The 16,674-nt window shown below is 52.4% G+C and overlaps 1 protein-coding gene across 14 annotated transcripts in view; it reads right to left on the reverse strand.

Annotated features, from left to right (window-relative positions):
• Window positions 1–5,584: 5,584 nt before the first annotated feature.
• Window positions 5,585–16,674, reverse strand: part of TNS1 (tensin 1) — a 296,511-nt gene continuing 285,421 nt past the window's right edge. For all 14 annotated transcript variants that reach the window (XM_032764412.2, XM_075070329.1, XM_075070328.1 and 11 more), the window contains 6 exons: window positions 14,773–14,850; window positions 13,912–13,983; window positions 12,297–12,465; window positions 10,899–10,967; window positions 9,705–9,737; window positions 5,585–6,756 (listed from right to left, as the gene is read on the reverse strand). In XM_032764412.2, the coding sequence (XP_032620303.1) occupies window positions 6,612–6,756; window positions 9,705–9,737; window positions 10,899–10,967; window positions 12,297–12,465; window positions 13,912–13,983; window positions 14,773–14,850 (566 nt within the window). In that variant the 3' untranslated portion in view covers window positions 5,585–6,611. The remainder of the gene's footprint in view (window positions 6,757–9,704; window positions 9,738–10,898; window positions 10,968–12,296; window positions 12,466–13,911; window positions 13,984–14,772; window positions 14,851–16,674) is intronic.

Genomic DNA, 16,674 nt, shown 5'->3' on the forward strand with positions numbered 1-16,674 from the left:
TCCCCGTGCACCCGCCCTCAGTCATCAAGCCCACGGTACCACGTTTCCACCGAGGAAGGGGAGAAGCAACGGAGGCAGGAGCAAACACAGTCACCATATAGATTTCCCTGTGCAAAAAGAACAGAGCATTTATTCCTGCACTCCCTTAAATTTTGAGATACAATTCCAGCGATCCAGACCCCGAGCTGGCATTCCAAGCAACAGTATATTATATATAATTGATTCTTTTATCGCTTATAAAGCCATACAATGAATGGCAAAGAATCAGCCCTCTGTACAAAGGAGAGGAAAAACGGCTAGGGGAGGGGTGTAGTGCACAGTCACACATGGACAATGAGTAACATAGGTCGCCTTTATACAAGTGACAAAGTTATGGGCACAAAGATGAAAAATATAAAGTATATTTCCATCGCTATAAATACACCGAAACGGGAAATTCGCTTTTTCCTCTTTTGTGTTTCATACATTTTGTTTAAAAAAACTTGACGTGATGCAAACTGAAGGCAAGTTATTTTAAACTGTTCGTTAACACTGATTAGCAAATACATTTGTAACATTCCCAAATCAACAATGGTAGCAACACGACAGCAAATGAAATATTGAAAAGCAGAGTGATTTTTTAAAAAACAAACAAAAAACCTAGTTAGCAAAACAAAAAATACCAGCCCACTTTGCTGCACGATTTCCCTGTCGGTTTGATTAGCAGGTTTTTAAGAGCTGGATTATTTATGAGGCTGAGGGTTTGTTTAAATAATACTTTGCACCCCTGCAGTGCCTTTTAAAGGAGGCACTCCGTGTGCTTTCCAAACATTCACCTCAAGGATTGAGGATCTGCGCCAGTAGAGCCAATGGGAGTTTTGCCCTTGATTTCAGTGAGTGCAAGATCATCCCCAAACCCCAGTACAGGGGAAGGTGTTGTCTCCATATTGTAGATGGGAAAACAAAGACATGCAGATTCAGGTGACTCAGGATCCAAACTGACTGCTCTGACCTCTAGTTGGGGCAGCTCATTTGTACGGGGGGAGGGAGGGGGGTGTGAGTCAGTGCCAAATGTAGCCCCATTATGTTGATGAATGGGGGGAGGATATGAGGCTTGTGTTATGTTGACTTCTCTTGTTGTATGTGTGTAGTTCCTGTTTGCATTACCAGAGTTGGGAGCAGGGAAGGAACAGAGTGAAAAGACACCAACGAGTGCAGGGCAAATCTCTAAACTCATTTGGTTCCGATAAGTTCCCAACAGTTCAATTCCTTCGCCCAAGCCTCGGTAAGCTGAGAAACCGGACACGGGAACCTCACAAGAATGTGCTGGGTGCTGCAGGGAGAAGAGCTCCAATCCCAGCCCCAGCCAGGAAAGAGGGCCGCATGGGAATGGGAGAAGAGGGCATGGATGCAGTGGAGGTTCTGCATTTACTGAAACTCAGAAACAGTTCTGTTCCAGGAATGGATGCTGTCTTAAACTGATTCTGTTTTTATACCAACCTTCACCAGAGCTCCAGGAGAGATCCCAAAGCCTAGCTCAAGTATTTTGATTCTGGGTTATTCAAGGCCGGTGTACTGATCAATGCCATGATAGCCAAAGATGCACCCTGGATGCAGAGCCAAAGTTATCTGAAGTTTGGGGTGTTGTTGGTTAGCCAGGTGGTAAATAGGGAGCTAGGCACAATTTGGATCCAATCCCATGAAAGGATGTTCGTAGTGAGGGATGACAATGCACTTAGTGGATGTTTGTATATTTAAGATTCTGAATCTTAGGATATGTCCAGACTACCCACCATATCAGCAGGTAGCTATCGATTTATTGGGGATCGATATATCGTGTTTCATCTAGACACGATACATCATTCCCCAAACGCGCTCCCGTCAACTCCGGAACTCCACCAGAGCTTGCGGCGGTAGCGGAGTCGACAGGGGAGCCGTGGCTGTCGACCCTGCTCCCGCGTTGATGGGAAGTCGAAAAAAGATACATCAACTTCAACTGAATTCCTGAAGTTGCGTATCTCACCCCCCAGTGTAGACCAGGCCAAAGCTCGTAAATCAATGGGAAGACACCCCTTGACTTTAACAGCTTTTCGATCAGAAGCCCAAAGACATTCTAATTTCCCTTTCTGGGGGAGGGAGTTTCTTGAGCAGTAAGATATGGAGGAGACATAAATAGCAGTTTGTTTGAAATGCCACCAGACACACGCAACTACAGCATGTTGCTTGGTCTCCGGGGTTCTTTAACAAAGAAAGGGTTTGAGAAGGGAAGGCCAGGAGAGGCGTGACGAGAATTGACTGACCTGCTGCTGTCATCACTCAGTCTACGGCTAAAGAAATCAGGATATCTTGTGTCAACTATTTTAAGAATCTCCAACTCTACTGGAATATAGAGTTACATAAAATTAACATCAGCTGGGCGCTCCGGGAATCAGAGTTTACTAATGCACACAACAAAATCGCCAGCAAAGGGGTTCTTGGTGGGGAGGGGAAAAGAGCACACACAATCAATTTACAAAACAAAACAAAACTGGCTGGGAAAAGTGCATTTTAAAGAATATCTTTGGCAAGAATATATGCAGTTCCTTGTGCATGGAGTAGGTGTGAGTGTCTGCGTGTGTGTGAGAGATATAACATCCGCTGCTGAAAAAAACGGCAGTGTGATTATTAGGATACATCCGCTGGGATAAATTGCATCAGCATCAATCTCAAATACTGTGACTGCATGTTTAAAACACAAAGAATCTTCTCGGACCCTTTAGGAAAGAAAAATATAAACCTTGGCCAGTGGAACTACTCCGATTTACACAAGCTGATGGTCTGGCTCGGGAAATCAGGGATGACAGAAAGAAGTTACCCATAAAATGCAACTTTTTTCTTTTTCAAAAAGGTCTTAAATGGAAGCTGGAAAATGCCTGCTTATGTCATTTGCAAGATGATTAGCTTTGTGTTAAAAATATAATCAATGGTGATTTTAGCGTTAGAGATTCTGACAAAGTCTAAACCTTCTGTCTTCAGCTGGTGAGTTAGCAACAAGTCATTGCCGGCCACAGCTGGAAGCAAGTGTTCTGTCATTATCGGGTATCTGCTGTGATCGTTTTATAGATGAGATTGCTCGATGCCTTAATATGGGTTCATTTTATGGGGAAAAGATATGCATTTAATGCTCAAGCCCCAATTCCCGGGGCAGAACAGCAGATTAAAACAAAAATAATAAAATTAGCTTTAGCTGTGAGAAAAATGAAGTCTGAAAAATAGAGACTTTCAAAAAATATACCTTTATATATTTAAATATCTATAAACACAGTGTTTGTCTAATCGGTTAATGGCAGGGTGAGACGGTTACAAGTGAGGGGTTCCTCTTGCTTGAATTTTGCAGAAGAAGGGCATTTCTTTTTAACAACTTAAAATAAAAATATCTCAACGTCCTATACAGCGGGGTGGGCTGGAACACAGGGCCCTGGCGGACGTCATAAAGTGACCACTCCCACCCCATCCCAGTACCAGTCGCCCAACACCTCCCTGACGCAAATCTAACCCTCATCCGGTATCCAGAAACGAAAGAGCCCTGCGCATGCTCACGCAGCTCTGGCCCTCACACACACACACGCTCACACACATCCGCGCACGCCGCCAACCCTCATGTCACTTGGCAACGGTTTCAAACTCACACGCCTCACATGCTAACTTGCTCCAGGCGCTAGCAAATTTCCATGTTCAACAGGGAAAAGGGGTGGGGGCTAGAGGTGGGGGACCAATCATACGCGTTGCTCCTTGGGGGGGGTGGGGTCTAAAGGGGCACTGCACTCTTTTGCCCATGTCACTGGTATAACCGAAATAAACCACATTCGCCTGTTACACTCTACTGTGAGTTATACGTACAGGAGTCTATATGTGGACAGGGTGGGGGGCCGTATATAATGGAGGAGATAAGATACACATAAAGCAATATGGCAAAAAATAAATATTTTTGTGTAAATTTAACCCTTTTTAAAAATTTGATTAGCTTACAGTATTTTTCAGTATATTTCATATATATATTATATATATCAGGACACTGCCTCTGTATGAGAGAGCAGAGTGCTCTGGGGGAATCCAGGTGGTTGCAATATTTTAGATGGTTTACAGATCTTGGGTGGTTTTTGGTTTTATTAACAGCCTGTATCACATAGCCTTGCACTGAAATGTGGCACAAACAAGGAAAGGCCTCTCTCTCCTGCTTCCCCCATCCCCTAACACCTCTGACCATATCTGAGCAATTCAAGCTGCTTACTGCATTTTCCGAAAGCCCCAGAAAGATGCTTGGGAGATTGGCTGTCAATGCAAATTTTTAGGGTTCCCCAGAGCTGGGTGCAAACTGTAGATCCATGGAGATCTGGGTTTGGAATGCCCCCAGAACTGGGGAGTGTTTGGGCTTGGGGACGTGGGGGGGCTGTTCATAGCTTGGGTCTCAGCTCTAGCTTGAACTAAGCATTAAAAAAAGAAAAATACACCCCTAAGATTTACCACACAGGAAGAACGCGTTGGCCTATCCAATCTGCTACACTGCCTCCTGCGATTGGCCAATATCAGCTCTGTCAGAGGAAGAAACCAGCATAATTTTACCTGGCCAACTACACAACCACTCCCCAGGGAGAAGGAGAAACATCTCTTAACTGCCTATACAGTCCTCTGGGGGCTCCCATCTCACCCGAGCTACACGGAGCGAGATACTAAAGACAGATCGCCCCACGGGGCCCCGTGTGGAGTCAGGGAGAGGACAAGAGCCTTGTATCTGTGGGTAATGCATGGTTTTACCGCACCATTTTGTTCCCTATGGAAAGGCCCAGGCAGACAGGAGATCGTGGTGGGATTTGCAAGGCTGGAAACTTGGCCTTATCTATTCCCATTTGCAAGGCTGGTTGATCTCTCTTGTGAGTCAGCATTTCAGTGCAAGGTCTAGGGCCTATGGCCTCCTGAAGCCAAAGCAAAGCTTATGCCTCCTGGGTCATTACTAAACTACAATACATTCAGAGCTCCAAGCTGCCACAGAGCAGAGCATCTGAGGACCAAATCCGGCCATGAGATCTCTTGGCTTTTGGATCAGCTGAGAGAATCCGGCAGAGCCAAAGCCGCCCACAGACTGCAGGGTCTTTTCTTTTAGTGGCCTCCAAAAATGCCTGAGTTTTCTTTATACTTATTTGCCTTTCGCACAACCAAATGTCCATGCAATGAACAAATCACTTGTACGTCTACAGAAGGAGAAGAGACCAAGCTCGACCAGACCTGTGTCCGCTTCTAGTATGTTCGTCTTTAAGAGAACACGTGACAGTCTGCAGGTGAAAATACAGGGTAAAGGACAGGTACTGCAGACCCCATTATATATAGGCCAGAAGATCTTTCTGGTGAAGATGATCTTTGGAAAGCATGCTTCTGAATGCAGTTAGTGAAGGGCAAACTGGTATGCAACTCGGTGCGTGTATAAGAACTGCCTAGTGTGTATGTGTCACCACCGTCCTGTTCTGGATGGAATCAGAACTGCGCGCTTACATGTCATAGATCTTATACCGCTAACCAGCGCGTCCCCTTTCGCTCAAGTGGCCTAGGTTCTGTGCTTTTTGGAGCAGGAGGATCTGAATTCTCTCCCTTCTGCTGCCAGGAAATCCTGACGGGCTGTGGCTCTGCAGCACAGAGACCAAAGGGAGTTGCTAAGGGGCTACAGGCTTTATATAAACCCCGCTGCTGGGATGTACATGTATGACATCCCCACACACACTTCATATACACAGGAGTTGCAGACCTCAGAAAAGGGAAGGTTAAAAGGGTTATTGACCATCCTTTTTTTCCTGCCTGATCACTCGAGCTTAGTGGTTTTCAACCTGTTTTCATTTGCGGACCCCTAAAAAATTTCAAATGGGGATGCGGACCCCTTTGGAAATCTTAGACATAGTCTGCAGGCCCCCACCCACCCCCAGGGTCTGCGAAGCACTGGTAGAAAACCACTGCTCCAGCACATAGGTCATAAGGCCAGAATGGACCACTGAGATCCAGTCTGACCTCCTGCATAACACAGGGCAGAGATCTGCCCAGAATTCATTCTTGTTTCAACCAAAGCAGATCTCTTAGCAAAACATCTCATCTTGATTTAAAAATGGCCAGAGATGGAAAAAGCCCACCACTGCCCTTGGTAAGCTGTTCCAATAGGTAAGGCCCTGGGGAAGGGAAAGGGGGGATCCTGCAGACCTGCCTTTTGTTCGATCAGTTAGCCACGATTATTTAAAACAAACAACTGACATTTGCAAACAGAGTTGCTGGTTTTCAAATGGCAGGGCCGCGAACGTTCCCACTATGACCCGAGATGAATTCGCCACTTGAAACCCCTCATGGGGATCCTGATCCAAAAGCCAACCCGGTTCCACTGCTCTGACTCCTGGCCGTTGCGCTGGTCACATTCCCTGCGATGGGAAATGCGCTGACATCGCTTCCTTTAGTTTTGCTTTGTTACGATTGGGTGAGGGTTTTTTTCTTTCACAATTCAGACCATTTCCCCCCGATTCACTTCCCTCTCCCATAATGCACTTCCTCGCGCTCCTTCTCGGATCAACTCCAAGTCCTTCTCCAAAATTCAAGGGCAAGAACTACCCGTGTCCAGCAGCTCATCTCTTCTGGCCAGAGCCAAGCATGACCCTTGACACGAAATTGACGATGGCGCCGGCCGGCTGGTCGGGATCCTGCTCGGCGAAGAGGTGACAAATGTTGTCCGTTGTGCTTCCCTGCTTCCTGGCCACGAAGCCAAAGAGCCTGTTGGGTCAGAAAGAGAGAATGGGCATGAGAGAGCTGCCAGGAAGCAGTGATCATGAGACAACGGCATATCCGGCAACAGGCTCCGGCTCACGGGGACAAGAGAAGGGACGGGGCGGCCCACATCAGACCATCTGGCCCATCTGGATGACAAGCCGCTAAATCGCACCCCAACATTGCAGCGTACATGTGATCACCCGCTGGAGAGAACTGATGGCTGCTGCTCAGGATACGCAGCGCATGCTTTGCAGGGCAGTGGGGAATGCACCCTAGCTGGCTCAGCACATGCATCTTCAGGGCCCACTCCGCTTCCACTGGCGCTGATGGAGTTTTTCCTGCTGACTCACGGAGATCGGGCCTCAGCGGGAACATTTCCTTCCCTTCAGGCTGAGATGTTCAAAGCCACCTGAAGGCTTGGGTGCACTACTCCCATTGGAATGAATGGGGAAGGGGGGTCTACATCGCAGCCCATGTGTCTGTCAATTCTTATGCAAGGTAGCAGGAGTCAGAAGTAATCTGTGTGCGGAAGGTCAGCGACACCAGTGGCACAATTCAAATCCAATTCGGTTCAAACGGGGCCGGGGACATGGTCTGGGAAGCGGCTATTGGGAAGGGGTAACACCCCTGTGCTGAACTAGGCCGCAGAGCAACCTGCAGGTCCCTGCATCAATAGCTTCTTAAGCTACATGCTCCTGGGACACAGCGAAAATGGGTCTGGGGTTGCGTGGCCCAGCCTGGACCCAGAACTGAACTTCCCCCAAGCCCTGGGTCTGGGGTTTTGCTTCGTGCACTTTAGCTGTCCCCAAAGGGACCAGAGTGGCCACCAGCCTGCCAGTGCAACCATGTGGATCACTGACCATGGATTCTCCTTTCCTTCTCCATCCTCCAGCTTTGCAGTCTCCACACCGTACCCCTCAGCGTTGCTCATGCTCCTCTCTTCCCCTCCACCAGCCGCTCTCTGCCAGGGCCTTTTGAGCACAGGACAAATCCCCAAAGCCCCAAGGGGAGCTGCAGCTGGCTCCTTCCCTCTGAGGACACCATTCCTATGCATCGGTGCCCACTGGGCCCATCGGCCCTTTCATGCCTGGGCGTGGCCTGTGCCAACCACCTGTCTGAGGGAGGCTGCGTTTAAAGGGGAAAAGGCAGGTGGCACGCCCTGATCCTAGCAGCTAGGGGGTGATGGGCACGCTCTGTTTGGCAAGACCCTTGGGCTTTTTTAAACGTGACTATTCCCTGAAGCAGGCTGCAAAATAATCACATCCAGATGATTCAAAGGACAAGAATATTTATTCCCCAGGGGACAGCTTGTTCCCCTGCGGCCACGCCAGACAAGCATTGTCCTAGGTGCACGCTGCACATTCAGAACCCCTCCTGGGGGCCAGCTGGGCGTTTCTACTTGGCAATTCATCTCCCCAGACATGGAAGGGGAACGGCAGGTTTGTTAGTCTCGGAGGAGACAAGGGGCGGGAGGAGCCGGGGGGATTGTCCGGCTCCATTAAAATCTCCCTCCCACTGTACAAACAAAATATCCTTTTTAATTCGAACGTTAAAAGCCAGGTTATAAATACGGGATTGGAGAGGAACAGAATGTTAGCCAGCTCCCTGCCAGGTCATTTCTAATTAGAGAGCGAAAAATCCCGACAGCTGGGGATACTAATTAAAAGCTCTTGGCTAACACAATGACTAAAATTAGTGGGGCCTAGGCTCACTCGAATGGGGTTCAGCTGGCAGCTCCGTCCTCCTGGGGGTGATGTAGGGCAAAGGATCCGCACGGCTGCCCCTTCCCACTGCCCTCGTTCACTTAGGGACGTGTGTCGCTGGCCAGGCCTGGAGGAGGAGAGGAGTCTACGTACTCCTGACCTTGGGGCTACGTGCAGACCTGCCATTAACACTGATGGGACCGGCCAGACACTGCACTGTCTAGCCAGGGGGACACACGCCAGCAGGACCCCACACCTCGGGGCATGTCCCGCTGGCCCCGCCACACGGAAATGGTCTCTTCCTGCAGCCTTTGTATTTGTTGTGGGTTATTACAGTGGCAGATTGCAGCAGGAAACGTTTCCCAGCCACGACAGGCAGCATCCAGCTCTCACAGCAGAACATGCAAACGCTGTAAGAACCAGACATGGGCGCACCTGCCCGCTGGGGGACAATGACACTGCCAGAGGGGCACTGACGAGTTGGCAGGTGCCCTGCCCCACCGGAGCACCATAGAGAACAAATTGAGCATGGGAGTCAAAAACGTCCTGTCATCACAGGCACCAACTTTCTCTATGGTGCTCGCATGCCCCTGCCCCTGGCGCCGCCCCAACTCCACTCTTTCCCTGCTCCTGGCCCCGCCCCACGCCAACCCCTCCCCAAATCCCCGCCCCAGCCCCGCCTCTTCCCCCAGGGTGCTGCATTGCCCCTCTACCCCCATCCCTCCCTGCCCCACAAAACAGCTGTTTCACGGGGCAAGTGCTGGGAGGGAGGGGGGAGAAGCAGGACACAGTGGCACGCTCACAGCGGAGGCGAGCTGGAGCAGGGGGGCAGGGCAGGGCCAAGGGGAGCTGCCAGTGGGTGCTCAGCACCCACTAATTTTTCTCCATGGGTGCTCCAGCCCCGGAGCATCCACAGATCAGCTCCTACGCCTGTCATGCCTTCCAGCGGCTGCTTCTGCCCTGCTCACCAAGGCCAGAGACAGGAGCCACTAGCATGCACCAGACATGTGACCTGAAGGACAGAGCAAACTGTGGTGTGTGCCCATTGACACACCCCGTCAGGACAGCTGATTTTTTTTGACGGAAGAGGCTTGGAGAAGCATCTACGTTTGGCAGGGGTTGATCTGGTCCGGTTTGCCTGTCTGGAGCTTCACTCGGTGGGTGGCTTGCAGGGCCAGCTCAAAACACGAACACAAGCCAACAGTCAGAATGGGACCAGCAGTAAAGAATTCGGTAAGTGGCACTTACTTTGCGGGACCTGCGCCGTCTGATTTAGTCCATCTGCCAGGAGAAAAACAACCCCAGGGAATTACTGCTTCTCACCAAGCACAATGGTACCAAACTCATCTGCTAGCACCACCGTCTCAGGCCAAGCATTAGCTGCAAAGTCACTGCTCGGCCTGATTTCAGGAGCTCTGAATGAGGCCATGGGGGACTGGGGAAACCTCTGAAAATAAGGCGGGACGGCCCAGAGCCTCAGAGCTATTTAGGCACCTAATTCCCCTGAACATAAAGTCCTCTAGTCCATGGATGTCTTGGAACTAGATACGAGCCTGTTTCTAAGATCTGCTCCTATGGACTGAACCTCCTACAAGCGCCCCCACGCCCACGGGCAAACGCCCACACCCCAGCGATCTCCTTTGCAGCATTGTTTTGATCAGAACCTGACCCTTTTAAGCATAGACACCAAGCAGGCTCCATCTGACTCCCCAGTTCCTCACTGAGAATGGATCCCTTGCCCAGGAGCGAAGGGCAGCTGCTACAAAGATCATGCTCTGCAGATAACATGCTGCCTGAGTTAGGCGCATCGTGCCTAGCTGCAGTATCTGGCCATGACCATATCCTGCAGGGCTCTCAACAGCATCCTAGGGTGGAAACAGGCTTGGATACTTAACTCTAGCATTTCCCGCACCCCAGCACCAATTGACGGTTGGGAAGGAACGTTCATAGGTTTTAAAGCCAGAAGGGCCCATTACTTTCATTGGCCTGGCTTCCGGCATAGCAAGGCCAGAAAACCTCCCTCAGGGATCCTGCATCCAGCCCAGAACTGGGTGAGAGCAAGAGAGACATCCAGTCTTCACTTAAAAACTCCAAGTGGTGGAGAATCCACCGCGTCGCTAGGGATTTCCCTCCGCGAGATATCGCCAGAGACCCGAGAGCAGGGGGATGTCGCCTTTCTTGGCAGCAGAGAGCAGGAACGACCCATTACAGCCGGCTAGCATTGACAGATTGCCCCGCCGCTGCTCATTCTCCCAGGGATTGGTGGCCCCTCCTTTGCAGGCTGCCAGTTGCCTTTTGGATTTCAATGGATCAAGCCTTTTTCCTCCTCAAAAACAAGCTGGGTGTGGTTAGCGAAGGCGTTGACCCGCACACAGACCCAAGGGAGAGGGATGCTTTCTCCAACCTCATTCCCACACAGGGACCTCTGGCAACGGCACTTACTTTCGTTCCTGGGGGTCCAGGTCACAGTAGGTGACAGTGCTGAGGGGATAATGTCGTCTGAAGAACAATCTGAAACACAAGCAGAGGCCACGGTGAGCGCATAAGATCAGCCCCTAGGCTCTGCATCCCGCATGGAGCCCTGTCCCGCCAGCTCTTCTCCCGCCACATTTGCATTCTCCTGCCATGAGGTGGCGTTAACAAGAAGCTGCATCCTCACACAACCGGGCAATCCCAGCAGGTGTGGAGGCAACGGCGCCGGGTGAACGCGTGACGGGGTGATTTTGCCTTGCCGTACCTGAAATAAGGACAGGGGCAAGGAGCCTTTTGTTGTCCTGTTAGCTGACAGCAAGAGGTGGGTCTGACCTGAGCAAACTGGGCCCATCCTGGGAGCATCCATGTACATGATGATCCTTCCAAGAGCCTGTTCCCCAGGCAGCATTCTCTGCATGCCAAGCACTCGCTTCCCCAGTGCATGCACCCTTCCCAGCAGCATGGGTGAGAGCAGCTAGGACTGGGAATCAAATCCTCCATTTCCCACAGCAATACCCCACCTGCCACCATGACAGAGCCAGTACAGCCCGGGCCTTTTTAAAAGATGAATCGGTCCAAACTCTCCCTTCAATATACCAACCGAAAAAAGACAGCTGGACCCAAACCAAAGTCCAGCGACTCTCCTGGGGTGGGAACTGAAATCAAGTCTGGATCGGACTCCGTTTCTCATGTAAATGAGACTCCAGTCAGATCTGTCTCTGTCTGTTCAGACACAGAAACCCCGTTTGCCTCAAAAATGCTCCTGAGAGTTGTGGTTAAATGGCCACAGCCACTGTATCACAACCGCAGTCCAGCTGACCCCCCCACTGCAGGAATCTATGGTACTTCCCTGACCCCCTGCTACCAGGGTATCTGACCGTCTCATAACTTCCAGTGCATTTATCCTCCACCCGTGGGAGGTGGGACAGCGCACCCACCCCCATTGTACCCAGTGGGAGCTGAGACGCCGAGAGGAACTGACTTCCCCCAGGTCACATACAGAGCCGGGAACTGAACCTGGGTTTCCCAACTCCCTGACTCGCACCCTAACCATTGGGCAATGGTTCCCCCCAGGCCTCAGCTCCTTCCAAGATCCTGGCTATTCTTCACAGGCCTCCAGTCCGGCCCTCTCCTGACAGCCAGTTCTGGGGCCTCTTCCAGTATGACGCCAACATCACCACGGATTGACGTCCGCAGAACCTGCCAGGTTCGGAGGGCAAATTCCTGTGGGGGTGGCCAGCCGCCGCCCTACCCGTTCACCCAGCCCCACCGCAGCTCGTTCCACGGTGACCTGTCTGTGTGCTTGATGCCTGGGCGTCCCAGCGCGACATGGTCCCCGTGGGAGCTGGGCCCAGGCGGGGCTCTTACTTTCTCTGGTTGTCCGTCAAGGTGATTCCCTGCACGGAGACTTTGAAGTGCACGATGGTGGCAGCAGGTGTGGGTGCCAGGGCCAGCGTCTCGCTGATGGCTTTGGCGATGGCCTGCGGGCCCGTCAGCGACTCCATCTCCACCGAGTTGATGAAGAGCACGTTACAGGCTGGAAGGGAAACAGTGGGCATGAGGGGACGGGGTGCAAATGGCACTGGGTTACCTGCCCCAATGGGCCACCAGGCCCCATGCTGGGGCCAACTCACGCTTGGCTATTGTCCTCCACCTCGGGAGGTGAGCTCCGGCGGGGGGGCTGGAGAGGGGGCAGAGTGTCTACTCTCTTGTCTCAAGGACCCCCCACTCCCCTTCCAGTCCCCAGCTCAGATCATGAGGGAATGGGAGGTTTGTGGCTTGGTGCCTCGTTGAGCATGTCCCAAACCCTAAAACACTGGCTCTCGGCAGAGCCCAGGGCTGGACAAGAAAGCAGGGGGCTGTGGGTCAAGACAGAGGGACACAGCAGAGCTCTCTGTGTTGGGAATCTGTGGCTAAGGTGGCAGCAGGCTGTGGGTAAAAGCGAAGGGCACGGCAGAGCTGGAGGTGGCAGCTCAGGATGCGCTGAGGGTCAAGATGGAGACAGAGCTATGGGGGGACCCAGGCTGGGGCATCAGCAGAGCCCTGTCTGGGGGAACCCAGGACCGGAAGAGCAGGGAGGGCTACGAGCTGGGATCAAGGGGCCTCAGAAGAGCTAAGTGTGTGTCCGCGGGGAGCCCGGAACAGGAATAGCAGGGGTGGCTGCAGGTCAGGCTTGAGGGTCAGCAACAGGATTCTTTATATAAAGCCCCGGGGCCAAGCAGCCCCAGACTTTGCAGGAGATTTGAAATCAAGCTCTGGATCCCTGTGCTGGGGCATGGGCCCATCTCTAACGATGAGAAGCAGCTTTTTGGAACCGCTCCTCAGTCATTCCTGGAGCCTCACAGCCCCACCTGGAGGGGAAACAGCCTCATTCCCCAGGCACTGAGGCACAGAGAGGGGAAGCTACATGGCCAGGCTGCAGCAACACTGGGAGCAGAACCCAGGAGCCCTGGATCTCCCTGCCCTGCTTTAACGATCAGATCACGTTCCTTCACTGAGCCAGGAGGAGAACCCAGGAGTCCTGGGTCCCAGACCACCCTCCCTCCCAGTACATTTGAACATCACCTACGTTCAGCGTAATGTTGAAGAAGCCAAACCTCGGCTATGCAATTCCAGCATGGCGCCTGCTGCCCTTCCAATGGGGGAGAGGGGGACAGGTTTCCAAGCCCTCCCTATCTCTGAATCTTTCTTAACCTAAACTAACTCCTGTGAGCTGCCTCATCGGTGCAGCCGCAGGGGCCAGCATGGCCTGGGGGCTGTCCGGTTGGAATCCAGGGCTCCCCCGGAGGCTCTAAGCACCCCCGCTCTGCTTCTGAAGCCTACATCTCCGAGAGTGAGCAAAGTGCGCCAGGGTCACACGGTGGGTAAAATGAAGGAGGCAGCAGAGGCAGTCGCCTGCCAAAAGGTGTCCCGATGCAGGCAGAGCTCCCTCCCACGTGCACATCACGCCTGCAACCTTCCCCATCATGTCACAGCCACTCACCAGCTCCTTGCTTGAGCAGGTCTGTCGCCGAGTTGGCGGCTGAGGCCGCATCTTTCGTTTTGTCTGTGGGATCTAAAAAAGGGAAATGGAAGGACAGTGACTCCTCCCCGACTGGCGATCTGGGAATACGCGCTGCAGGGGACAGGCTGGGGCTCCAGCGACTCACTGCTGCGGTGGGGATCTGCAGAGGGGACGGCGTGATGGAGGAACAATGTCACCGAGGAGCTGTACGCACTGGGCGTGTCTCCATGGGCATCTCGATCGGATGCCCTCTCAGTCTAAGTCATTATCTTGTGTTTAGGGTGCGGCTCAGGACTTTCCCAGGGGCTGGGGGAGTTTGGATCTGGGTGCTGAGGGACCTGATCCCAAAGGGGGGTTGATCCCAAAGGGGGTTTCTGTTCTGGGTTTGTACAGAGCCAAGAACAATGGGATCCTGGTCATAGACTCATAGAGGCAGAGACCCATACGTTTGGGGGGGGGCCCTAACCCCCTGCCAAGATGCAGGATTTGTTCTGTTTTAATCATCCATCCATCACCCTAGGGCCTAAGAGCTGCAGTCCTGAACCAGGACTCCTCCTAGGCCCCATGGTAACACAAATCATACTAATGAGATGGACGGGTCCTGAACATATTACTTGACACACCTGGCTTCTTCCAGGGGACTGCTGAGCTTGGGTCCTAGCAGAGAAGTAAAGAAAGAACCGAATCCGGAACATCTCTGGGGTAAGACACAGTGGGATCTTGTGGGGACACAAGGTGGGATCTTATAAAGCTTTCCAGTCCCGCCCTTCAGTGCTCAGCAGGGTCAAAAATCCATCCAGCCCCAACCCCGGTGCATCCCACATGCCCCGTGCCTCCTACCTCGGTCGGGAATGACCAGCTTGCAGGGCAAGGCCAGTGGGATGATGGAGTGCTGGTACACCAGAGCCGACAGGCATCCTGGGGAGAGAGCCCGACAGGAACACGGTCAGTGTGAGCGCTGAGGCTGGGGCATTGGCACAGCCTGCATTAGACCAGGGACGCTTTTCCCCCCCATCAGCTAATGAGCCATCCACTAGCGTCTCCACCTGCTCGCTTTGGCCCAGGATCCCCTTAGTCCTGAGTAGCCCCGGTGACTTCACTGGCACTGCTTGAGTAAGGGGGATGCTCAGGGAAGCAGAATGGCTCTGTGTTTTCCAGTGTCTCCCACCTTCCTATGTCCTGGAGTTCACTGTTGTTCCTTGGGGTCCTGCCTTTCGGTAGGAGCCCTGCCCAGGGTGAGGCCAGGGGAGGGTAAATCCAGTCCCATCTCAGAGCTGATGTCCCTCGTCTCCTCAAACCCAACTGTGACATTTCCATGGGCGGATGAGGGTGTTACGGAGTCTCGGGGTTCCAGCCCTGCACCCCTCTTCCTGGGACCCACAGTGACTTTTATCCAGCCAGTAAAACAGAAGGTTTATTGGACAACAGGAACACAGGTTACAGCAGAGCTTGCAGGCACAGTCAGGACCCCTCCACTGAGTCCTTCTGGGGGTTCAGGGTGCTTGGATCCCAGCTAGGATCCCCTGAATTCCGCCCACAGCCCCAAACCCAAACTGTCCTGCCTTTCCTCCTCCGGCCGACCCCTTTGTTCTCTTCCCCTCCGCCCAGGTGCCCCCCCCTCCTCCCTGCCGGGTCGGGTTACAGCCTGAGCACCTGTCCATCACCTAAAGTCCTCCCCTGCTTTCCCGTTCCCCACACAGACAGTCCCTACTCCATCACAGAGGGTCATCAGCTTTCTGGGTTAGGGTCATTGGACCCTGAATGTCACCCTTGTCAGCGCTAGTTTACAGGGGGATCAGTTTCTCTCCAGCCCTGTCCTGAGTCCAAGCAGCAGCTGGAGCCTATCAGTGACTGTGGCTCTCCTTGGGTCCAGAGAGGGGTCATACAAACATCTTGCACTGGCAGCACACAGCAATCCCATCTCCAGAGCCCAAGCAGCCAGCACCTTTCCCTACCCATCAGCAAACTCTCCCCTCTCCTGTGCAAAGGGGACAAGGGAAACTCGCAAGCAAGGCCAATACACGGGCCTTGTAAACAGCCAGGAGATGTTGGCATTCAAACCCAGCTCTGAGCCAGGGGCGGAGTTCCATGGAGTGCAGGGGGTAAGGGGATGGCCTGGCCTTTTCCCTGCCCTCTTTCCACCTGAGGGAGATGGAGAATTTCCTGTGTTCCCCAGGGCGCAGGGACTGGGACTGTCTCTGGCTTTGCACAGGCTCCAGGTACACTCCCCTCGCACACCAGGTCTACCGTGGCTCACATTCCTAGCACAGAGAATGGCTAATGCATCCTTCCCACACACCTGTGAGGTGAGGCCTTGTTATCAGCCCCTTCTTCCAGATGGAGAAACTGAGGCACAGAAATATTAAGTGATGCAGGCAAAGTGAAACAAGGAGTCAGTGGCGGAGCACAAGTAGATGTTGCTCTGCCAGCTCACACCCACTGAAGATCTGCCCCATTAACACAACAGCCTGAAGCTGGGGAACCAGACCCCTCCTAGTAAAACTGATCATAAGCAGAGAGTGACACTGACCTGACTACTTTTGGTGCCTGAACTGAGTGCAAAAAATGTAAAGAGCATCAGAACTGACAGAGGAGTTAGATTTATGACCGTGCTTTCAGATTTAATCATCAGCAGTGTTTGTATCGCGACACAGATGGGAACTGTTATTAACACAGTGGAACCTCAGACTTACAGACGCCTCGGGAACGGAGATTGTTTGTAACGCTGAAACGTTTGTAACT

The sequence above is a fragment of the Chelonoidis abingdonii genome, chromosome 10, assembly GCF_003597395.2.
Source record: "Chelonoidis abingdonii isolate Lonesome George chromosome 10, CheloAbing_2.0, whole genome shotgun sequence".
Lineage (NCBI taxonomy): Eukaryota > Metazoa > Chordata > Testudines > Testudinidae > Chelonoidis > Chelonoidis abingdonii.